Genomic DNA, 24,014 nt, shown 5'->3' on the forward strand with positions numbered 1-24,014 from the left:
GAGTTCATGGTGTTTAATTGCCTTCAGATGGAACTGTGTGGTATTAAACGAACCCTGTTATGACTTGGAATCCGGGGTCCAAAATGTATCGCAGCAAAAAAAAACACCCCGGAGGTCTTTTAAAATGCATTTTGCTCCCCATTCTCAAACCCTTCTGTACCAACAAGTATCTAACGGTAAATAATTGCCTTCCTCTTGATAGATATTATTACACCGAGTTAGAGGGAAATTGATTTCTCCTTGTCCAAGAGAAAAGTGCCGCCTTAGCATAATAAAGCCTCCCCACCGCCGTGCTTTATTGGGGGGAAAAAAATAGAAGGCACTGGAGAAAATTGTTTGCTTTTCATTTCATTGATCATGTAAAACGGTGCCTTCTGGTAATGCCAATTTTGCAGGTTTGTTATTCAAAAATTGAGTTAGTCCTTAAGAGGTGTTATGTGCCTAAGGCCTACCAGGGGGCTTGCTGAAGGATGGTTTTTGGGTTGGGAGGCGCGTGTGGGTGGTACGGTGGGCAGAGGGTGGCCTCTCCTCTCCAAATTTTGGGTTGGAAGAGTCAGCCCCCGCTCCTCTTGCCTTCTGCTTGCCCGCAGAGCGAAGACGAGCACTTGAACCATTTCTGCGGCCTGCTGGGCGTGGAGCAGGGCCAGATGCAGCACTGGCTTTGCCACCGCAAGCTGGTCACCACGGCCGAGACCTACGTGAAGAGCATGTCGGTGCAGCAGGTGGTCAACGCCAGGAACGCCCTGGCCAAGCACATCTACGCCCAGCTCTTCGGCTGGATCGTGCAGCACATCAACAAGGCCCTGCACACCACCGTCAAGCAGCACTCCTTCATCGGCGTGCTCGACATCTACGGGTAGGCCTCTTTTCCGCTTCCGAGGCCCCAAAACGAGCACTCTTTGATATGTTTCACCCTTCTGGCAGAGCATCCTTGACCTTGGCTTGCAGGAGGGGATAAGAATAATAGAAAGAGGTGGAAAAAAGCACGGTTGTGAAGTGCAGTTGGCAGTTTCACCTGTTCCTGCTTTAGGTTGTGCAACCCCAACCCCAAAAGTGGGCGTTTAGACCTGCTTCAGGATTCAGGATTTCTCTCCTGCACCATTCAATGAGGTTGTATTCAAAGCTTAAAGAAGAGCTGGGCTGAAGGTGAAGAAGTGGGGACAGACAGGCTCCTGTGCTGGGGTCGCTGTGGGGAGACGGGGACTTTCCAGTTGTGGGGTGCACAAGGAAAGAGGCCTCCTGGGTTTATTCCCTCTTCAACCTTGTCCCCTTTCTGTCCCTTTGGGGAGCAAGGAAAAGGGAGCAGTGGGGCAGTAGTGACCCACTGTGGTCCCTTAACATACCGAGATGTTTGGTTACCCCAATTTTGGAGGTGGGGTGGGATGGATGAGCTGTAGCCACTCCAGGAACTGCTCCCTGACCCGTTGCCGTGCTTTCTCAACCCCACATCACCTAATTGCAGACTCCTCGTACAGTCTGTCAGACCCAGGTAAACCTGAAATTCCCAACGAAATCCTGCCCAAGGGGTTCTGGGCTAGCTACAGAAAGCTTCTGCGGCTGCAATACCAGTTGAGTTACTGGAATTCCTCTGCATGAAATACCACGTAGGGTTTCTACGGTTGCTGGCTTTTGGGATGGGGAGTTCAACCTTAAAAAAAAAAAAAAAAAAGTCCTTTTAAAAAAAAAAAAAAACAACCTGCTCCTTTCTCCCTTTTTTTGCACTTAATTTCTCCAAGGGCTGACGCATTTTATGGACGTTACACCTGATAATGACTGTTTGATAATTGCTTCGTGGGGATAGCAGGTCTTGGCCCTGGAAAGTACTAACCACCGTTTATTTTTTGAGGGAAAAAAGGTTTATTTTTTGAGGGAAAAAGCACTTAATTCAGTGCTTTTAAGACTCCTTTTTTTCTGGCTCTTACAGCACCTATTACCTGAGCAATTACTTTGCTGCACATTAATCACTGCAGCAGCTTATTCATTTAGCACAGAGAGCTTTGCCACTTTTTCCCTTAGGTTAATCCTTACAGGCATTTTTCAAAGACCTCCCCTCTCTCTCCCTCCCCACTGCGCCTTAGAAATAACATAATTCCCCGTAGTAGCTGAAAAATGCCCTTTTATAACAGCAAGCCCAGCTCCCCCAAGCTGCCCTGTGAAGAAAGTGTTGGAGCTGGAGCTGGAAGCTCCAGTTCTGCCTTCGAGGGGTCTTTTGCTCACACGTATCCAGTGTTTGTGCTACCAGGGCTGCAACGCTGAGGCTGTAATTATGAATTTAATATCTCCTGTGCTCTGTTGAATTACACGGAAAATAACGTGTTGGCTCCCTTAAAACAGCAGCCACCCTGTCGCTTTTGCAGGAAATATATTTGGACTTGATATTTAATATTATTTTTCCCAAGAGATGCTGTTAGATTTCTTACCTCCTTCAGCGCTACTGCCTGATGGGCAAGAGGCTATGGTTGTACCAAATATCCGATACACCCTTAGACCTCTTGAATCCCTTGAGTTGTGGCGATATTTTGGGGAACGAGGACTAAAATGTAGATCTGGGATGCGAGCGACGTGAAGGGACGGGTGGCTAACCGGCCTTCCCTGTCACACAGATGATGCTGTTGCAAAGTGAAGTAGATTTTTAGATGAAGCAGTGCTTCCTGCTGATTTATTCATTGCTTTGCAGGTTTGAAACTTTTGAAGTGAATAGCTTCGAACAGTTCTGTATCAACTACGCCAACGAGAAGCTCCAGCAGCAGTTCAACTCGGTAAGGTCGGCTTGGAAGCCTTCCACAGAACTTAGCAGAAAATTTAGCAAGGCACGGCTGGCTTCCACTTAATGGCATTTATCTGCAGCCTGACAAGAATTCATGGCCAGCATGAGTGCGGTCCCTGCGATACCATCTCCCGGGCAATGATTATGCTAAGAAATTGCACTAAATATTCAGATCAAGTCGAAAACGATGCTCGGTTGGTTTATAAGATGGGTACTGGTAGCAGACTTGTAAGTGGCTTTTGCAGAGCTCCACTGGTTTTTGAACAGATAGAAAGTTTGTGCTTTTCCCCCTTATTTATTTATTTTTGCATAGTTTCAGTCCTCACCCGTGCTAAATTTTTTTGGTCTTGCGCCGAGTCTGGATTTCCAGTAGAAACCATCCCATGAAGTGTCTCTTAAACCACTGCAACTAAAACTCTGAGACTCTAGGACTTGACACACTTCCCATTTTTCACCTGACACAAAACCCCTGAGATTCTTCTGTTTTATTAGACGCAAGCACCTACCTGCACTGAAAATGATGAATCCATTAATGGGTTGTCATCTGCTTTTGCTGTAAGCAGGGAAAAAAAATTACTGCTATTTTCAGGCTATGAGGCAAAACTTGTTAAGTTTGAGCAGCTATGGGGGTAGTTTGGCACTTTGGACCTGTATCACATGCACAGACACGAACATTTTTTGAGATATCTAATGCATCAAATCACTGCTTCTAAAAATGAGAAGTAAATTAGGGATTGTATTTGCACTATTCATATCTTTCTTAGTATGTCCAACGATCACTTCTGAGGCTTATAAATTCAAACTCAGAGATGATATGTTTGAAGAGATTTTAAAAAGCTATCTTTGAAGAAAAAATGCGTTTGATTTTTTTTTAATGTGCTTAGAGTATCTCAGAAATAGCCACAGACAAATTATCTGCTTGGGCAGAGGTCTGAGATATATAAGCCAGGCAAAGATTTGATTTTTTTTTTTAAATAATCTGCAGTGGAAATGTTCCTGAGACGGTCAGATACCGATGCTGATATCTCCTCTAGGACGATGGGTACATTTTGGGGAACTCTGCTCACGCATCAGGGCACAAGTGCTCAGCCCTGGCTTGGCCCCAGCTTGTGAATCTGCTGCAGGTCACTGGTTTCATCAGTGGAGCACCAGGAGAGAGGGATTTTGAGAAGTCCAACGTTTGTATTTCAATGCCATACCAGCATATGGCTTCCACTTGAGTGTACTGAGAGTTTCAGTAGTTTTCAACTGAAAAAAGTGCTTTTTTCTTCCTGCCTCATGGTCTCCTAGCATAATATTTAGGTTTTCCTTGTCAGAAGCCAGTTTCTACGAGTTGTTAAAGCACTGAAGGAAAGCTTTGCTTGGGTGGGGACAAATGGGCAAAGTGGGAAGGGGCTGGGGTCACGGTCACTAACTTTGTGGTTTGTCCAACCTCAGCACGTGTTCAAGCTGGAGCAAGAGGAGTACATGAAGGAGGGAATCCCTTGGACTCTCATCGACTTCTACGATAACCAGCCCTGCATAGACCTCATAGAGGCAAAGCTTGGGATCTTGGACCTGCTGGATGAAGAGTGCAAGGTAGAGAGGACGAATCCTCTTTATTTTTGTAAGATGCTATTAAAGAAGGGCTTTACCTATGGTATTTTACAAAGTGTGAACGTGTTCAAGCGTTCATGGCTTGGGTAGGCTGTTGGCATTTGCTTTGCTTTAGCACCATTTGGATCCTCGTTGGCAGAAGCTTGTGACCAACCTAGGTGCCTGATCTCACTGTGTGATGCCAGGGCTCGTGCTCCTGGCCCAGGGACAGCCCTTGCTTGCAACTCTTTATTCCCTCGGTGTTGTTCAGGAGCCGGAGTTCCTCCTTGCCTCGATGTTTGTCTTGTCCCAAGGGAAAATCGAGTTTTCTTGTGATAGCTATTTGGGTAAAGGCAATGGTATTTAGACTTCAGACTCTGGAATTTGTGTTTCTGTGGCCCTTGGTGCATGGGCAAAGTGCACCTGGGTCTTCTGTTTGGTTAACCACGTGTCATTGAGGGACATCAGCCACTTAACAGCGACTTGCTGAAGGCGATGATGTGTCTGTTTTGCAGAAGACGGAAATTGCATGTCCTCTGTGCTCCTTTTGGGGTAGAGAAACAGGACTTGGGACGACCTGTAGGAGTCCTGCTGCATAGGCTTCTTCCTTAGCTCTCTGAAGTTGCTTGTGGTGTTGCAGCAATTTCTATGCAACGGCAGTAACACGGGCAACTTTACTGTAAAATCTGCCTAGCACTTCTTTCACATGTGCCTTTTTGACCAAAAACATGTGAAACACATCGTCTACACCCCCCCCTTCCTCACTCCCAAGATCAGACTCCAATTATCTTGGTATTTACCTGTCACCGGGTTATGCTGCGATTAGTCACAGGCACTTATTACGGGCCCTCTAATCGGCTCTTTTATAATAACCCTCAACCCTTCTCCAGCTTTATAAAAATTTCAACAAGCTGTCAACCAAAAGCACCGGTTTCTGGATGGAAACCTTCACCCCCGCAGCACCACTTCACCTTTCTGTGGGCTCGCCGTGCCGTCGCGAAGGAGCCCGGCAGCTTCTGCCACAGCCCTGCAGAGAGACGGGGGCAGCGCTACAATTAGGGTAATTGCAAGTCACCTCGTTAAGCACGTACCGCAGCCCGTAAATGTACTGCGGGACCAAAATGTCATCGAGGGGGTCCTGGTAACAGAATGAAGCATTAGCGCAAAAGGCGGAGGGTTTGTCGCTAGAGTTCTCGCTTTGCTGTATTTTGGGTATTTATTTTTAATGGGAGGTTGGTGAGGGGGTGGCTGGCTCCGCGCTGAAGAAGTTCAGCTAACGAAGGTCCTAGACCTTTGATGGGTAATGAGAGACTTGTCACCATCTGGAGAAGGGACCCAGGAACAATAGAAATGGTAATCAGCAAGAAAAGAGAAGGCTCTCGAATCGTAATTGGAGTTATAGGGACTCAACTTATCTCATGAAAGGAAACGATAAAACCCTCTGGCTGCGTAAAAACAGAGAGCTTTAGGATTTGTAGTGTTTACTTTTTTTTTTGTTTAGACAACTCTGTGGTCTTATGAGTTGGAAGCTGGTGTAGAGTTATTGGTGTTGGAGGTGGCACCTGGAGATCATTTGGTGCAACCTCTAGTTATCACAGAATCCTCTAGGTTGGAAGAGACCTCCAAGATCACCGACTCCAACCTCTGACCTAACACTAACCAGTCCTCCACTAAACCATATCACTGAGCTCTACATCTAAACATCTTTTGAAGACCTCCAGGGATGGTGACTCCACCACTTCCCTGGGCAGCCCATCCCAATGCCTCACAACCCTTTTGGTAAAGAAGTTCTTCCTAACATCCAACCTAAACCTCCCCTGGCAGTTATGTCCATGGTCTGCCTAGGAAGTCTTATTTCTCCATGAAACTGTGACCCTTTATCCTCTGTTAAGCTACTTTGGAGTCCTCAAAGAGTCTTGTGCCAATTTTATGCACTGGAGAGTCACTTGCCTGGATCTGGTGCTTTTAGGAGCTCTTGGTTTTGTTTTTTTTTGAGTAGGGAAGGCATGTAGAAGACTTGCTCTGGATATCTGGGACAGCTTTAGTGCCTGGTTGTCCTCGCTGTGCTGACTTTGGGGAGGACAGCGGACTCCCCAGGAAGACTTTGAAGCCTTTGAGGTTGGAGGGATCATGTGAAGAGCGACTCCAGTGCCCTGGAGAGGAGGAGCTGTGTCCGGACTCATTTTCAAGAGACTTAACTTATCCTCGGAGGAAATAGAAAATTCTCTAAGAAATGCAGCAGGGTCTCTGCATCAAAGCTGGATGAAGTTTCTTGCTTTTCAAGCTAAGAAAAGCAAGAAACCCCTTGCTGTGAGTGCTGTCCATCCTCCACACACTTCCCAAATTTTATTCAAGTGCTGTTTGGAGTTGCCGTGGGTAGCCAGGTTTCTCTGGAAGGTGTCCCCCTACTTTCTTGCTTTTATCTATCCTGTTGGGATGGGAATGGAAAAAAATCACAGATAAAAATTCTGTTAGCATGACCCCATTTAAAGGGGTTTGATCAGGAGCAGGATGGTTGGGAAGGTTGACGTGTCAATCCCAACGTCTGCATGCCAGTATTTCTGATGAATCTCGGTGAAATTTTTTCTGCTGAGCTGCGGTGTGACCCTGAGGCTGCTACAGGATGTGTCTAACCAAAGCCGTGAGCTCCTGCATGTTCTCCAACTCCCTTGCAGCTCCCTTTTTGTGTTTTGTGGCACGTTGCCATCACATTATGCTGTTGACGTCCCAAATGCGCCTTCTAATTCTGTTCAAAAGATGATCTTTAACCTTCCCCGTGTCCTTCTGGCGAGTGTTAGGAGCATGAAGGCTGCTTCTAATGGACCAGCTATCAGCCCTGCTTGTCTCTCCGCGCTGCTGTGAACTCGGGGATCTGAGCAAATGCGTTTTCCTTGTCTTGCCTCGTTAGGTTCTTGAACATCAGAAACCAGCACGTCGCCTTCCCCTACCAGGCGGTTTGATCCGGGGGGGATTTCTGCTCCACGAGCAGATACACGTGGCTCCGGAGCACGGAGGGAGGCTCTTTCCAGGATTTAACATATGTCAAAGTGATAAAAAGAAAAATTGAAATAATTTGTGTTTTAAGAGTGGGACCTAAATATTTTTTAATGGTCCTCCTGCTGGAGGTGGCAGTGGTGGGAACCTCACCTTGCAGTCAAAGCAGCTCCAAACACCTCCTCAGCTGCCTCGTGGTCAGGGTAGGTTCTTAACCATGGGATGCCTCTGAAAATACGGGGTCAGGCTCGAGCCTAGGCAGTGCCCCTCGCTTCAATGGCTAGGTTTCGGGTGGGTTGCACCAGCTCCTGGCAGCTCGGAGGATGGTGTATGAGGACGGGAGGTGATGCTGCCAAGGATTCGGCCCCTATCAGGTGCTTCTCAGGCAGCTAAAAATACCCAGGCTGCACAACGGTGAGCAGGGAGCGGCGTGGAAGCGGTGAAACCCTCTTCCCAGGAGGCAGGAGGGAAGCTTTTGAAGTTTCTCTCTGAGATAAGCAGGTTTCTCAGCAGAGTGGCTGGCCTGGAAGAGAGCTGGAGCAAGGTAAATCTGCTTTCCACAGGGCCAGGCAGCTCAGGTGGCTGCGATATCCCTGCACTGCACCCGTGGCTCGGTCCCAGAGAGCCTAATAAATACTCCAGAGAGGGTGTTGGCATCAATTATAATGCAAATAAATATGCTAAAGATAAATAAATAAAAAATCTGCATTTATATAGCTCCGTAGTTTAACTATGCACATCAACCTTGCATCAATAAAACGCGCATAATTGCATAAATAAATGCTTTTTAATATTTATATGTGATCTATACATAACAATTGGCTACGTTTACAACTGGAAAGTATGAAAATAATTCTGGGATCCCATTTCTTGCCGATGGAGTGGGCGGGAGCAGCTCGTCCCTGGGTCCCCTTCTGGCAGGTTTGGGCTTCAGAGAAGCATCAGGAAATATTCATCATCTGCCTCCACTTGTCCTTCTTGCTTGCTGCTCCTATTTCCTTTGCAATTTTTCTTACAAAGGTCCATATAAAGATCTGATGGATGAGCAGAGCTTTTCCTGACTCTGCGCAATTGTTCTGCGTTTTATCAGCTTTGTCCTATCCGATTTTAAACACTGCCTGACTCTTCTCTTCCGACAGCTTTTTCTAACATGAATAATTGGGATGAAGCCCCCCTGGAGCTTTTGGGTCAAAGATTTTGCTCTTTCCATCCCCGTTCAGGTTCCCAAAGGCACCGACCAGAACTGGGCGCAGAAGCTGTACGACCGGCACGGGGGCAGCCAGCACTTCCAGAAGCCCCGCATGTCCAACATCTCCTTCATCGTCCTGCACTTTGCAGATAAGGTAACCGCTGGTGCTGGGTGTTTTTTTTTTGGTGAGAGGGATGCCCAGTTGCTTGAAACCTCGCTGCTGATCTGGATCAGTTTGGAGGACTTCAACCTCTGAGCTCTCTCACTAAGCGTTTTTCTCCAGGAGAGGAAAATCCCCTTTCTCAACGCTCTGCAGTGAAATGAGTTCCTGTTAGAGAAGCTTCGCTGCGATTATATTGGCAGGGGGAGTTATTTTTGAAGAGCAGGAGCTGGGAGCAGAGGGGAAAGGTGGTGGGGAGGAGTGCAAGAGGTGCCCGTGTGGCAGGTCCCACCTGTTGGAGGAGAAGATGCTCCTTGTGCATCTCCAAATCCCGGGGGCTGAAGCTTTAGGGTCTCATCCACGGGCTCCAGCTATATTGAAAACCTGGCACGTCAAATCACTCAGAGAAGAATCCTGGAAGCTGGGAGTTATCCAAACACACCTGGGTCTGAAAGGGAAATGAAAGAGCAGCCTGGGGACGTGCCAGAGGAGCCACGCGACGTGCAGGTGCCGCAGTCCCTTGCAGCAGCTTCTCTGTCACCTGGGATGCGAGGGGCACTTTTCATGATGAAGGCTCCTATTTTCCTTCCCTTAGACACGTGATTTTGCACGCACACACTTCAAAACCAATATTTCCTTGCAGGTGTCGCCTGTCAGCTTTGTGATAAGTTATTTCAGCTGACTTAAAATGTTTTTTTTTAAAGGAAACAAAAGTTTCCCTCTTTCTTCTCAAAACCCTTTGTGTTCCCCCAGCCCTCTGCAAGCCGAAAACCAAGAGACCTACGGGAAACGCAGCCAGGAGACCTTTTTAGGTTCATTGATTGTCTTGCAAGGAGCCTTTTAAACGAAACATCCTGTTGAGGGACTGATAATCCTTGCATTTCTACCGCCGGCTTGAGTGGAAGCGCAGCTGCATCCAGAGCAATTTAATGATTTAATGCAGTCTGTGGTTGTGCAGAGGATTTTGTTGTCATTCAGGTCCATTTTCTTTAATAAAAAGCAACCTTCAGGTTCTGTCCGTTCCCCTGCCCTCGGGTTTTTCGGGTGGGCTGTGGGCAGAGCACCTTGCAGCTGCGCTGTCGGGTTTTGGGTGGGCAGAGTGCGACCTCTGGGCTTTTTTTTTCCCTTTGTCCTGTGCTAGGTGGAGTACCAGTGCGAGGGATTTCTGGAAAAAAACAGGGACACGGTGTACGAGGAGCAGATCAACATCCTGAAAGCCAGCAAGGTAAGTGCAGCCCGTCGGGGCAGCGGTCTCGGCTGAAGCTGTTGGTGCTGCTGGATAAGAGAAATGGGAAATGAGAATGGGAAATTGAGAGTTGTCAGCGGCTTTCCCTGGCTCTCAGCGATGAATTCATACAAGGACGGCCAGATGTGCATTTTTCTCATCCGTGGGGGCAGATGCAAGTCTCCTAAAGCTGAAACTGGGCTTTAACAACTGAAACTGGGCTTTAACGACGCCCAAATCAAAAGCTTTGATTTTTTTCCTCGGGAAGCTTACAGCTTTCCCAGGGTAAAAGCTGTGCGTTATTAGGGCTTCCAAGAAACTCCAGGTAACCTGCGGGAATAATTAATGCTGTGTGATAAATCATTAAGCCAGTGCTGAGCTCGCTGTGGTGTCTGATGGGGGTTTGTCTAATTTTTTTCCCCCCCTGCATTCCTCTTTGCATTCCCACTAAGGTGATGAGCAGGCAAAGGGGGGAGCGCAGTCACTTGCGCTTGTCAAAGACTTCAACGCCTCCCTGCCAGCAAGCGCATCGCTGATGAGGAGCTCCCACCAAGGCGGAATCGCATCCCGCTAATTAGGAACGCAATTAGCGCGGTCAACAAGACGGCAGAGAGGACTTTTGATAAAGCAGCTAATTGGTTTTGCTGGCGCTGCTCAGCCAGAGCAGCTGAGAGCTGGTGTCCTTCGAATTAGGGAAAATGATGTGAATACTGATCGAAAGCATATGGGCGTGCTGTTGGGAGATATTTCAGTCCTCTGTAATTACGAGTGGGCACCAGCATTTTTGACTCTGCCCGTTGGGAAGGAAGGATCTGTCCCTTTTGCTTTGGATCGATGTCCTTTTCCCTAAGGATGATGCTCAGAGGAGGTATTTTGGATCTCGGAATACAAGAATTGCTTTCCCTTGATTGCTTTTCCTTCCCTTTCTGCTTTAAGATGGGTAAAACCCATCAAACAACGCATCTCAGGGGTTCGTTCAGCAAAAAGCAGTGCCCCGGGTGCTCAGTCCTTGTCTTGCCTTTCAGTACCAGATGGTAGCAGACTTGTTCCAAGACGAGAAGGACGCCGCGTCCACCACCTCCGTGGGGAAGGGGACGTCCAAAATCAACGTCCGTTCGGCCAGGCCAGTGATCAAAGCTGCCAATAAGGAGCACAAGAAGACGGTGGGGCACCAGGTAAAGTGAGCGGGCCGGTCGAGTGAGGAGACTTTCCTGTGACCCATATTGTAGGATGGATCCATATTTTGTACACTTTCTAGCAGTTTCTTGGAAGAGCAGACTTGAAACATCGTGACTAGGAGCTGAGGCACTGCTTAAAGAGGAGGCTGCTCTGGGGTACACTGGGCTTGTATCACAGTGCTCATAAATTAAGAATAGGGAGGTTCTGGTTTGAGAAAAAGCTTCTGTGGTGCCTTCATCCCTCCTAAAAGTGCGTGTTTTTTTTTTTTTTTTTTTTTTTCCAGTTCCGCAACTCGCTGCACTTGCTCATGGAGACCCTGAACGCCACCACCCCGCACTACGTGCGCTGCATCAAGCCGAACGACGAGAAGCTCCCGTTCAAGTGAGTGGCCTTTCGGATGGGCAAACGTGCTCAGTTGTGTAGCAACGAGAATGTTTTGGGCTCTCTTTTCCTAAAGAGATCGCCCTTTAATTTGGTTCCGTAACTGGAAGGTCCAACAGTTTATTGGGATCTCTCCTCTTGGATTTCGTCAAGCATTGGGTGTTCCTCCTGCCCCTGAAATGGAGGCTCAAACAGATCCTAGGAATTCATTTTTACACTCTGTAGATACTTGGTGTGCTGCAGCACATCCTCGCTTTGCAATCATAGGGTCTTCGATGCAATTTCATCTTCAAATTGCTTTGATTTAAATAGTTATAGGAGCAAACACCGGGAAGCAGCAGGGAAAGAAATAAAAATGCGGGGACGAGCGGTGTGCTTGCAAACTGGTTTGTAAAGTGAGCAAAAACGTCTCGGTGCTTCCAAAATAAACATGGCAAAAGCAAAACCATGACTTGCATCAACTTCAGGCAGATTTCCAGGTGAGTGAATAGCTGAAGCAGAAAGCTTGATAGAGGCTCTGCAAGGAGAACTGGCTTAACCTTCCCAGGGGGTGTTTCAAAGACTCAATTTCCTTACTCAGCTGAACTTTCAGCCCATCCTTCTTCGTTTTTTTTGCCTTTGACTTCCCAATCCATTTTTTTTTCACCTGATGCTCAAGATCACATCGTTAGTATCCCTTCGTAAATGCACAAGCTCCTGGTGGTCAAGGTGCAATAAATTGTCTGAATGAACGTAGCTGTGCTTCTAGCACCTTCAGGTTAGCAAGTACCAGGAGGGTAATGCTGCTTGTGTCCGAGCAGTGTGTCAGGGTTGTCAAAACTCAGGATTTTGGGAACGAAGGGCAAGCCAAAGCACAGACAGGAGCTGTTCAGGAGGAGCATGCAGGGGACTGTCTGCAGCCAGCTTCTTGACTCTTCATTGCTCCTGCTGCCACCAGCTTGAGGAATTTGCATCCTTCGCATGACCGGAATAAAACCATTTGTTCATACGGAAAACTCAGGCCTGGAAAAATCCGGCAAATACTGCGATGGCTGCGAAGGATTCCGCCTTTCATAGGCACTTGTGCTGAAAAATACACGGTGCCAGGAAGAATTAGAGAAATGAAGCATCAGCATCGCTGCACTGAGCTAGCATTGAAGCTATCTTGTAGTTCTCATAGCACTTGATGTTATATGTTCATTATTCACTGCAAAAATGGAGACCTTCTTATCTTACTAAAGCACAACATTTTTCAGCTCATGGGAACATGTTTTTTTTTTTTTCTAAAATTGGGATAATTGAGCCTGGAGAAGAGAATGCATTTAACAGCAGCCAGGTTTGTGGTGGAAGGACAGGAGGCAGTGGCCACAAATTGAAACAAGAGGTTGAGATTGGAGGTTCAGACAAAAAAAATCTTGCTTGTACAACCTCTGTCCTTCGAAGTTTTCAGTCCTTGCCTGGATAAATCTTGAAGCAACCCCGTTTCTGATCCTCACCCTCCTTCTGGAAACCCAGTGCAGCTCTGAGAGCCGAAATATCTTGAATTTTCACGTGACCCCTACCAAAGCCCCTAGTCTAGAACATAAAGATCGCTCTTCTTGGAAAACTTAACGGTCTCCAAACCCATGGGACCTGTTACCTACTTGTTTTTCATTTGGAATTTAATATATCCAATTTATTTTAGAGTTGAATTGGCTTTCTTTCTGGAAATATCTCGTCCTTAGAGCAAAATCTATCCACAGATGCATGGTTTTCTTCAGCCCCTACACCGAGGACGAGAGCAGAGCTTTCTTCCACAAATTGGAAACTAATTCATGTCCTCTAAAGAGTTAGTGTCAAGTTGATTGAAGTAATAGTAAGTTTTTTTTTCTCCTAGCCTAATGCATCGATGGGTTGTAAAGGACTGAATTTCCTAATGTGCACCGTGTGCTCAAAATTTGACGTATTGCAAAGTATTTTCTCTATTTTTTCTGTATTTCAACATTTACGTTTTTGTGATTGATGGCATGGGTTGCCTTCTCACCGTGCTCATCTCCATCCTTCGTATCGTTGCAGGTTTGACCCAAAGAGAGCAGTGCAGCAGCTGAGAGCTTGCGGCGTGCTGGAGACCATCCGCATCAGCGCCGCTGGCTTCCCCTCCAGGTACCGTGCTGGGGTTTCGACGTGGTGCTGGGCTGCTGGAGCGCTTTGCTCAGCGAGTTTACCCAGGGGAAGGGAGCAGAAAATATCTGCAGGAATATTTATATTTTTCTCTGGCTTCAGATACCCGCTACAATAGTCATTTCATCCAAAAAAAAAAAAAAAAGTGAAAAATAAAATTGATTAATCTTGCAGAGAAGGAAAATAAGGGTTGACAATTCTTATTGCAGGGTTTCACACAGCACGTCCAAAGTATATTGGGCTTGAAAGCCTTGAGTCTTCAAAAATAAAGGTTACGGGAAGTGTGGCTCTTGCTGGTTGTGATGTGAAATTCGCGAGAGGTTTTTAGGGCCTAATAAATCAGAAAAACATAAACTGTAAATAATGCCTGAAAGCGGCAAGGGCGGATAATTCTAAAAATGCATCAGTAGCACTTTAGTGCCGAGCAGCTTTGTGTTAATGTCAGCAGAGCCATCAGCCCTTTTGTGTGGAAGAAAAGGGTTATAAATACGCCTGGCAAGGAGCTGAGCGTGATGGTGAGTGCCACCAGAAATTCCTCCCCCCACAAGATTTGGGAAGGAGCACGATGATTGCCTCCCATCTCCCGCAGTGTCACAGCAATGGGGATCGTCTCTTGAACCCTGAAACCCTCAAGGTGTTTGTGGAAGTTGCTGTTAATTTATATGATCCTAAATAATGTGATCTCTGAGCTCCTGTTTCTTTTTTTAATTTATTTATTCCCTCCTTCGTTAAAGTAGCTGTGGGGCCAAATCTGGCTGGCTGTCCTCTTGCGGTGAAAGCCCTAAGACTGCTGTGGCTTATTTTAGAAGAGGCCACAATTTTTATGTCTTTAGGTTTAATTTTCCCAACGACTGATAACATTTCTCCATCTCTGCCACGAAACTCCGGGTAGCTCGGACCCTATAGCGCTAAAATCGACGTGTGGTTAGTAACTGGAAAGGGGGAAAGGAGAAAACAGCAGCACTTGGAGACCAGCCAAGGTCTATTTATGACAAATGCTTGACCAGTGTGAAGAAAAATTCAAAAGGGACCTCCAGTGTGAGCTGTCTGTGTGCTTTTGGGTTTGCTTGTATGATTTTGGCTATGGGGTCTTTTTTTTTCCCAGGACACTATGAGTACAAAACTCTTCCATCACTGCAACATGTCAGCTGTTGTTCTTTCTCCAGGGGAAAAAAAAAAAAGAAAAAAAAAGGTGTAAATAGCTATTTCAGCTTTTTGGAGTGACCTTCTCAAGATCAGTGTTTGGGATGCCTCAAGGAAAGATTTTTCTTTGTTTCCCTGTTTCCGCAACATAATCGTACACGGAAACAGCTCTACACTACATAAAATGTTGACTTTGGGCTCTGGTAATTGCTTGCTCATCAAATTCTGGCCTTGAAAAGCCCAAACGAGGAATTTATATGTTGAAAAGTTCATCTGTGAAGGCTGTACATTTAGATCCCTTAAAATAACCCTGCAAAACTTGAAATCGTTGTGAGATTTTCTTTCACTCAAGTGTCTGTAGTTCACTTTCAGAGCAAGAGAGATTTTTTTAAAAAGAAGTTTTATTGGAGAAATGGGAGCAAACGTCAATTTTTTTGTCTTGGAGTATTTACATCCAAGTGACAGGGGTGACTTCTGAGATCGATGGGGCTTTGGGTTGGAGATCTCTGGACAAAGCCACCTCCTGCAATTACTTCCCACTTCTCCATCACTGTTATTTACGGGGTGAAGAGCTCAATATCACTGGAACAGGCTGCCCAGGGAGGTGGTGGAGTCACCATCCCTGGAAGTCTTTAAAAGACGTTTAGATGTAGAGCTTAGGGATATGGTTTAGTGGGGACTGTTAGCGTTAGGTCAGAGGTTGGACTCGATGATCTTGAGGTCTCTTCCAACCTAGACAATTCTGGGATTCTGTGATATTTTGAGCCTTCAGTCATCTTTTACCCGGTTCCTTTGATGAAAAACAAACCCAACAATATTTTAATACAGTTTTTAGCCTTCCTCAACCCGCACGAGATGTGACAAAGTTCCTCTGAAAGGCGAAGCCTCGTGCTCTCCACTTTGGGCACGCCTGGCTTTCTTTTCTCATTTCCACGGTGCTCTGCGTTCGGCAGCTACCGCGAGTAAATTGAAAATGTATTATTTGGCTCGAAATGTTACGCGGCAGTTAAGAAACGCATTTGTTAGCATGCAGAGATAGGACACTGATGAATGGACTGTCTTGGATGTGTAGATAGTCCATCTGTCATCATCTTTCAGGGGCAAAGCATGGAAGATGTCTCTAGTCTAAGCCATTTGTCTTCTTTTTGTAGAAAAACTAGCCACATAAAGATCAGTCCATCGAAAATGAATTGGTGCAGGTCTGCATGAAGAGCAAAATACTCCTTTAAACGTGTTTTTCACTTGCTTATTAGCAGAACTCTCAATCTTCCTGCTGGTTTCTGGTCAGTGCTCCGAGCAAAAGAGTTGCTTTGAATAACACTGAATCATCGCAGCCTCTCGGAGATGCCGGTATCGTACTCGTTAGGTAGGATCTTGATTGCTCAAGGATTCCTGGCGCTTGGCCCCATCCTTTGGTGGCTGGAGCTGCCTGTCAGATGCTGCATCTTTGTAAGAGCTCGGTAGGAAATCACAGCTGCTAAACTCTGCAAACATTAAACATCCGTAATTGGAATGGTTCACCGACGTCCTTGTACCCAAAATCATTTTTATTTTTTTTTACAATGTGCCTTTAGCCACTTTACAGTCTTTTCAGGGAAACAAATCCTATAAATGACTTTGGCTACCAGCAGTTCTGTTTGCACACTCCCCCCTGCTCCCAATAAAGGTAATATCTATAGTGTTTTTCTTCCTCGTTCTGCTCTTTGAATACCTTCCAGATAATTTCAAGCAATGCCAGCCTGCATGCTTTAGAGCTAATTGAAAGGCAAATCTATTCCGCTGCAGTAAACAAGGCAAGAGAAATTTTGTCCCTGCATCGGTTTCCAAAATAATTTTGAGTCCAGTCTTGCCTCAAATATTCCACCCCCGTGCCCCCAAACACTCTTCAGTTCCTACAGAAATTGAGATATTGGCCACCTCCTGTGCTGCTTCCCCTATTGACCCCTTCAGCCCCTCTGCTCCCAGGAACAGCCCATTCGCTTTGCACCCCCTTGAATCACAGAATCCCAGAATTTCTAGGTTGGAAGAGACCTCAAGATCATCGAGTCCAACCTCTGACCTAACACTAACAGTCCCCACTAAACCATATCCCTAAGCTCTACATCTAAACGTCTTTTGAAGACTTCCAGGGATGGTGACTCCACCACCTCCCTGGGCAGCCCGTTCCAGTGTCTAACAACCCTTTCGGTAAAGAAGTTCTTCCTAAAATTCAGTTCTTCCTTGAAATTCACCATAAAGCCTCCAAGTCTCATTCTTCAAGCCAATGGATACAGGATTTAATTTGTGGCTTGCATTATGCTTTATTTCATCTGTTTAATTCCAAGACATTGCTGGGTTTGTTGACCAAGGCTCCAGCTCCTGGCTAAACCAAACAGCCTCTTTGCTGCTCGAGCCCCAAAGAGTATTTTTCTCAGGTTTAAGCTATTTTCCTGTGTCCTTCCATTCATTTTAATGCCTCTTCCTTTAGAACTGTGCTAACTCCAAAGCAAAATTCTGATATTTGAGGCTGGTTGTGCTTATCTTAGCTCCAAGATCATCTCCATGGGAAGATTTGTGTAGTGTCTGTTCAGTCCTTTGTGTTTCCTTCTCTCAGTTTCTCGGTTATGCAGGCACAAAATTCCTCCTGGGTCCAGCTCTTCACCCTCACCTCCTGTAACTTCATAGTTTTAAGGAATTTTATTTATTTAGTACCTTAGTGGTGTTCGGCTCCTCGCAGTGGGCTGTGCTAGGTGTGGGGCAGCACCCTGGAAACCCAAGGGGTGGTTTTAATTTAACCTGACAATAAATTGAGCTATGTTCCTATAATCTCCCTGAACTGTTCAACTGTGGGGTGCCAGGGCACATCGTTTGTCTTGTGCTGGTAAGGACTTAGTGTTTTTTTTTTCTCCTTTTTTTTCCTAATGGAGTTGTATATCACGGATATACCAGGTATGATGAGGTTCATTGTGAACCTTTAAAAAAGAGGAGGGGAAAAAAAAATCAACGTGTAAAAATACGTACAGAAGACCATGGAGAAAGTCCACATCGCCCAAAGCAGCAAGTTTCAATACTTCTGCACAAGAGAAACCTCTCGTAACATTGGGGGATCACGTTCGTTTTCCTTGAAGCACGTAGTTGTAAGGTGATTTTATGCTGCTTTGAAGCAGAAACGGTTTAACCAGCCACGTTGCATCCAACCTAAGTGCTTTCATCGTTTCTTTCTGCGGGGAGAGCCCGAAACGGTGCCTGTGAACCTCTGCAGCTTTCCTCTGCTCATTAACCGGGACTGCAGATACCGTGGTGCAGCTCCTGATGGACCACCTGAGCCCGGCACGAGGGCTTTTCCCTTGCTATTCTGGAGATGATAATTAAAATGATGTGGAACCCAGGACTGTCATCTCCTGTTAAATCAGCCGGGATGGCAGGAGCAGCCTCGCTGCAGCAAGAGAAGCAGTGTTACACCACGACGTGTGGCAGCAAACCTCTGGGACGCGTGGCTGGGGTGAGGATGCTACCAGGCAATCTTAAAAAGTGAGTTACGGGGCCGACGTGACAGATGGAAAGATGGAAAATCACTTTTGACCACCACGTGAATTGAGAGTGAGCAGCTCTGAAGACAGATCCTCTCTACGGTGATTCATGAACTGGCTTTGAGGAATCTCTGCAGGTGTCTGAGTTTGGGTTATGGGTCTCTGGCTAGTGAAAACCCAAAACTTGCCCTCATTTGGGGGCTGGCCCGTGCAGAATAGGGTGAAACCTCCAAATCTGGCTATGCCAGAGCTACCCAGAGCACTCTGAGCTTGGGAAATCTGCGTTTTTCTGACGCTCATCACAACTTCCCTCCTACTCCAGTCTCTTACCTTGTGCTTTAGGTACAATGCGAAGGACTCTAGTTTTTTGCTGCTGCCATGTTCTTTGCAAATGTCTTTTTTTTTTTTTTTCAGTGTGTCTGTGCAGGAAATTCATTGTTGGCTTTCCTTCCCTGCTGAATTTTCTAGACAGATGTAAAACTGCTGGTCATGTGTTTTGAAATATGTGTTGTATTCCCCCCTCTCTCAATCCCTAGAATATTTTATTTTGGTGAAGTGGAAAAAAAATAAATAGAATTAGGTGGAATAACCCCCAAATAAATACATAGCCAGGGCTGCTGGGCTGAGGAGGAGATGTTTCTGTGTATTCTTCTCATTTTGGTGATGCTGTTTGCAGCCATGAGGGTGCAAACAGACTAATCCTGCCTATCTCTTGCTTTCAGGTGGACCTATCACGACTTTTTCAATAGGTACCGTGTTCTAATGAAGAAGAGAGACCTCTCAAAGAATGACAAGAAGCAGATCTGTCAGACCCTGCTGGAAGACCTCATTAAGGTGAGCTGGGACCGAGTCTTTAGCAGCAATTTTTACAGCACAGAAGCTCGTGGCTTTGGTATTTCTGGGCTGGGGGAGTCCAGAGTCTGCCATGAGTGTAGGTGAACCACTGGCCATCTCCAGAAATCTCATCCCCCAACCTCTCCTCCTGTATGTGGCTCACCACACAATAACTTCTTGATCTTGATGTATGGGAGACTCCTAATAGCCACTTATATGCTTAAAAAATAATAATTATCAATTGGAACCTTTTCACTTTACATATTTAAGCAAAAAAGTTTCCGTCACGTCTCACCAACATGTTACTACTCAGACTCACGTGCATTATCTTAAATTGCAAACGTGCAGACTGTTGAGCCCAAAATGCACACAGAACCTTTGGCAGGTTTTAATTTTTCAACCCTGCTTTCCATTTTGAGGAATTTACTTGCTTGGGTTCCTCTTTCTGCAGAGGTTGTTTGCCTTGTGCACCGGGCGTTTGGCTTCTCAGCTGTGGAGTCATTTGCAGCATGTGCAGAATTTTGCAGATTTAAGCCCTAAATTTTTTCTGTAAAATAAACCTTTTCATGAAGTCTCCTGCACTTGCCTTGCTGTGTAAATAAATGCATTCAAAATTTGTGGAAGTTGAGATTGAATCCTAGTGCTTCATTCCTCAGCGGGTTTTTTGGAAGCTGAAGTCGTTTGGAGTCTAATATTATGTTTCTTACCCAGCTGAGAAGAGACGTTAGCTGATAAATTTGACTCCAAATTTTGTAACCTGTATCTAATGAGCAAGATAGACTTAAAAAAAAAAAAAAAAAAAAAAAAAAGATCATGTTTGCCTTAATTAAATTTAGTTTCCTTTATGCTTTTGAAAAGGATCCAGACAAGTTCCAGTTTGGCCGTACCAAGATCTTTTTCCGTGCAGGCCAGGTGGCATATCTGGAGAAACTGCGAGCGGATAAGTTCCGAGCTGCCACCATCATGATTCAGAAGACGGTGAGGGGCTGGCTGCAGAGGATCAAGTACCAAAGGCTGAGACGGGCTGCAATAGTGATCCAGCGCTACGCACGTGGGCACCTGGCACGGAGGTGAGTCCTAGGAAGCCCTCCAGGGACCTTCCCTGGTAAAAGAGAGGTCGTTTGGAAACATTTCTGGGCACTCGTGTGGCACCACTCTGGTGAAAGCTGCCGTGCCAAATTCACACTCCTAGCCTCCCTCATCAACCTTATTTTAGAGGCCTGTGATCAAAATTCCCAGCCTCCAACTGTATTAATTTAATTTCTGGGTGCTGAGCCAGGGTAATAACGGAGGCAGCTAGGTTATAATTGGATGACTAAAGCACTCTGAGATATTTAGGTGGGAGTGTTTCACAGAACTAATATTTTTTTTTTTCTGGAACTACCACTGGCAAATGGCATTTGGACTGGGTAGCGAGCACTTTGCTAATTGGTATGCGCTCATCTTCTGCGGGGACCAGGCTTGTGCCTCCTTGGTACCCAAGGGGAGTTCTCGGAATTGATTTACTGTATTCTTCGTAATGAGAAAAATCACTCCAAATCACTGGCAACGGGGCTATTTACAGTAGGGAATGAGAGAGCTGGAAGTTTAACTCTCTGCGTGCAGGAATTTCAGGCGTCGTAGTGCTGGGTTTCCGTAAATAATGCTGTGTTGGAGAGCATTGCTGATAGCAAACGTGGGGTGGGTGTGAGGAGGCAATAAAGCACTTTTTTAGCATCCCAACACATGGGTCACTGGGCATCCGTGCCCCTCGTTCGCATCAAGCACTGCTCTTCTCCCACATCCAGAGCAGCACTTTTCAGATAGGAACGGGGAGATTGGATTCAGGGAATGGGTTGGGTTAGAAGAGACCTTAAAGATTTCCTATAAGTCACTCTGTATTTTGGAAGAACATCAGAGATGCCGTTTAAATTTGCTCTATTATTTGTGCTTGTGAAAGGGACTGGAGAATCTGGGGATGAGAAGGTCTCAAATGAGCAAAGCTGGGCAGTTTCGTGACCTTTATTTAGAGCTGAGCAGAGATGTTTCTAGCTCCTAAAAGTCCACGTGCTTCTTGAGGCTCGTGGACTTCTTGGTTAAAGAGCTCTTAACTTTGAAGTTAAAGCAATTGAGTCCCGAGCAGTAAGAGGAAGGCTGACAAAAAGGGGAGCCGCAAAAAGTGGCTCAAATGCCTATGAAATCCTTCATGCTGAGAGCAATAAATGAATCATAAATTCGGCAAAACAAGCTAATTATCGGATTAAACGGAGGCTTTATGGGCGTTTATTAACCTGTGTAACAGCAAATTGAACACGAATTCAGTCGGAGAAGGGGAGCAGCGTGTCGCCGAGCTGACCACATCCCTCGTTATTCACTCTGTATGAATTGCTTGGGGTTCTGCTCTTGAATGCTGCCAAACCAGTGCACACCGGTTTAAATGTCAGATCAATTTGCTGCACTTTTCCTGGAGCTGGTAGATAGCCGGCGTGTTTTATAGCTCTGGAAGTGGTGGAGCCAACCTGGGCATTGATCGGCTCGAGGATTTCACGCAGAGAGTTCAAACTCAGGGAAAAGCTGCAAAATGTTTGGTTTTAACGCTGTTGAGGAATAATGAGGTGTGTGATTTCTGGTTCTGGTGCACCCAGGAGCCATGAACGTTGCCTGATTGCATACAAGTTCCCATTACCCTAACGAAGACATGCTCTCAGCTTCTCTTTTCTTAGCCTTGCTGCTGGGGTGGTCTCTCCTGAACACTACCAAGCTACTTTGGGACAAAAGGTTTTCCTCACCGTAAGGTTTAATACTCGGTGTGACAATATAGGGAGTTTATCTTTGATTGCTAACCTTTTCCCCGTGCTTTGCAGGCTTGCGGAGCACCTGAGGAGGACGAGAGCTGCCATCACTTTGCAGAAGCAATACCGAATGCTGCGCATCCGCCGAGCTTTCCAGAGGGTCCGCAAGGCGACCGTCACCATCCAGGCTTTTGCTCGGGGCATGTTTGTCAGGAGGATTTATCGCCAGGTAGGGCTCCCCAGACCGTCTTTGCGTTAGAAACGAGTAGGAAAATCCTTTATATTTACCTCCACGGCGCTGCACAGCGATTCATTTGCAGTGGACGTTTTGATGTTTTAATAAGCCGACCGCCCCAGGTGTTTCTGGAGCGCACACGTTGATGGCATTGCCATTTAAAGCAGGGAAAGCAAAAAATGATTTTGGCAGCGGCACCTCCGAGGAGAAGCTAAATGAAGTTGGTCACACAAATGCCAGAAGGCGTTGTGGAAATCTGGAAATGTCACTTGATCTAACCCGTGCTTGGCAAAAACTTGCCTGTCAAGCAGAAGTTGTGTTGGAGCCATGCTGCAGGTGCCATTTCCAGTACGACAGGAGGACTGGTGGGGTCTGTCATCGAAGGTGACAAGTCGTTTATTGATAGGAATCCCTCGTTAATTGTTTCTCTCCATTAGCTTCCTGCGTTTAGCCAGGATCTGGAAGCACAGCAGCAGAGGTTTAACGACAGCCGGTGTTACCGACAGCCCATCTCTCTACAGAAACTGAGAACAGCTTTGGGAAATCCTCTGCCCACTTTCCAGACCCAGCTTTATGCTGATTGTCACCGAGTCTTGTTATGCCTGAGTGGGGGGTCATGGGGATGCTTGAAATCAGAGGCAAGATGAGCCAGGAGGGGAGAGCCTGGTCCTGGAGGTGGTGGGGTTACACAGACATCCCCTAGTCACCCACCAGGATCCTATTTACCCTCTTGTTTATGATTATTTATGATTGTTTCAAGGCCAAGAGGGTCTTGACTCGTTCAAGCAGGGTGGCTCCTAAGGCTCAGTGTCATAGAAATTGAAGTATCCCTTCCTGGGTATAAAATAAAATGCAAAATAAAAGCTCCTGTCTCCAGCCACCACCTTTAGCACCTACCAGGATGCTCCTACTTGGAGGACAAATCCTTTTGAAGGATTTTAGGAAGTGCTGGGTGCCGCGTCGCAGCCGAACAAGGACCGCTGCCACCTTGCGGGTGCCTCTTCTCCCCTGATTTCTCCTCGCTTGTGTTTTAAAGGTCCTCGCCGAGCACAAAGCCACCATCCTCCAGAAATACGCCCGCGGCTGGCTGGCCCGCACCCGTTTCCGACGGATCCGAGGTGCCACCATCGTCCTGCAGTGTTATTACCGGCGTAGGAAGGCCAGGCAGCAGCTGAAGGCGCTGAAGATCGAGGCCCGCTCGGCGCAGCACCTGAAGAAGCTCAACATTGGCATGGAGAACAAAGTGGTCCAGCTTCAGAGGAAGATCGACGAGCAGGTAGGTCCCGAGCCGCGTTGGGGCTGGCGTGGGCCTGCTTCCACTTTGTGCCTCTTCGTTTTATCATTCTGGGAAGGATTTTGTCTTCCCATGAGGCCTGGGGAGGCCAACGTGGTGGTAGCGGCCTACTCCTGGCCAGATATTTGTAAGGGAAGGGTGCCACCATGCATGCCACTTGGATCTTGGGTCTCCACCTCATGTCTGAAGATCACAAGTTGCGCGATAATGGTTGTGTGAGCTGCCCAGAAGGAAGATAAACTCAGGAAACTTGGAAAACCATCGCTCGAAAAGCCAAGCCAGCAGCTTGGAAACGCGTCGGACAATTAGGAGGTGTCAGGAACCCACACCCATCACACTCAGTTTCCTTGCAGCCTTAAATCTCTCCCATCCCCGTACGACAGTTGAGGTCCTGCGATGAAGAAGATGAAAAATGACTGTGCGTTGGCTCGGATACTGCAGAGTCAAGCCACTTGGGGGATTCTGGCCGCTTTCCTTGCTTGTATTAATTGGCCACAGCGTGTGCGCCGCAGTAGTGTGACATTTAAACTGCAGTGTTTAATTTTAAAATGCCTGCTTGCTTGCTTAGGCTTTGCAGAACTGTAGCTAAGAAGAGGGAAAACTTGGGCAGAGGGTTTTC

The 24,014-nt window shown here is 46.5% G+C and overlaps 1 protein-coding gene across 1 annotated transcript in view; it reads left to right on the plus strand.

Moving 5' to 3' along the window:
- MYO5B (myosin VB) overlaps positions 1–24,014 on the plus strand; it is a 71,249-nt gene that overhangs the window by 18,811 nt on the left and 28,424 nt on the right. The window contains exons 10-21 of the mRNA XM_038170619.2: positions 591–856; positions 2,678–2,759; positions 4,205–4,345; positions 8,557–8,679; positions 9,827–9,910; positions 10,936–11,085; positions 11,373–11,470; positions 13,505–13,591; positions 18,984–19,095; positions 19,954–20,165; positions 21,939–22,095; positions 23,138–23,377. Of these exons, the coding sequence (XP_038026547.2) occupies positions 591–856; positions 2,678–2,759; positions 4,205–4,345; positions 8,557–8,679; positions 9,827–9,910; positions 10,936–11,085; positions 11,373–11,470; positions 13,505–13,591; positions 18,984–19,095; positions 19,954–20,165; positions 21,939–22,095; positions 23,138–23,377 (1,752 nt within the window). The remainder of the gene's footprint in view (positions 1–590; positions 857–2,677; positions 2,760–4,204; positions 4,346–8,556; positions 8,680–9,826; positions 9,911–10,935; positions 11,086–11,372; positions 11,471–13,504; positions 13,592–18,983; positions 19,096–19,953; positions 20,166–21,938; positions 22,096–23,137; positions 23,378–24,014) is intronic.

This window comes from Anas platyrhynchos, chromosome Z, assembly GCF_047663525.1.
Source record: "Anas platyrhynchos isolate ZD024472 breed Pekin duck chromosome Z, IASCAAS_PekinDuck_T2T, whole genome shotgun sequence".
Lineage (NCBI taxonomy): Eukaryota > Metazoa > Chordata > Aves > Anseriformes > Anatidae > Anas > Anas platyrhynchos.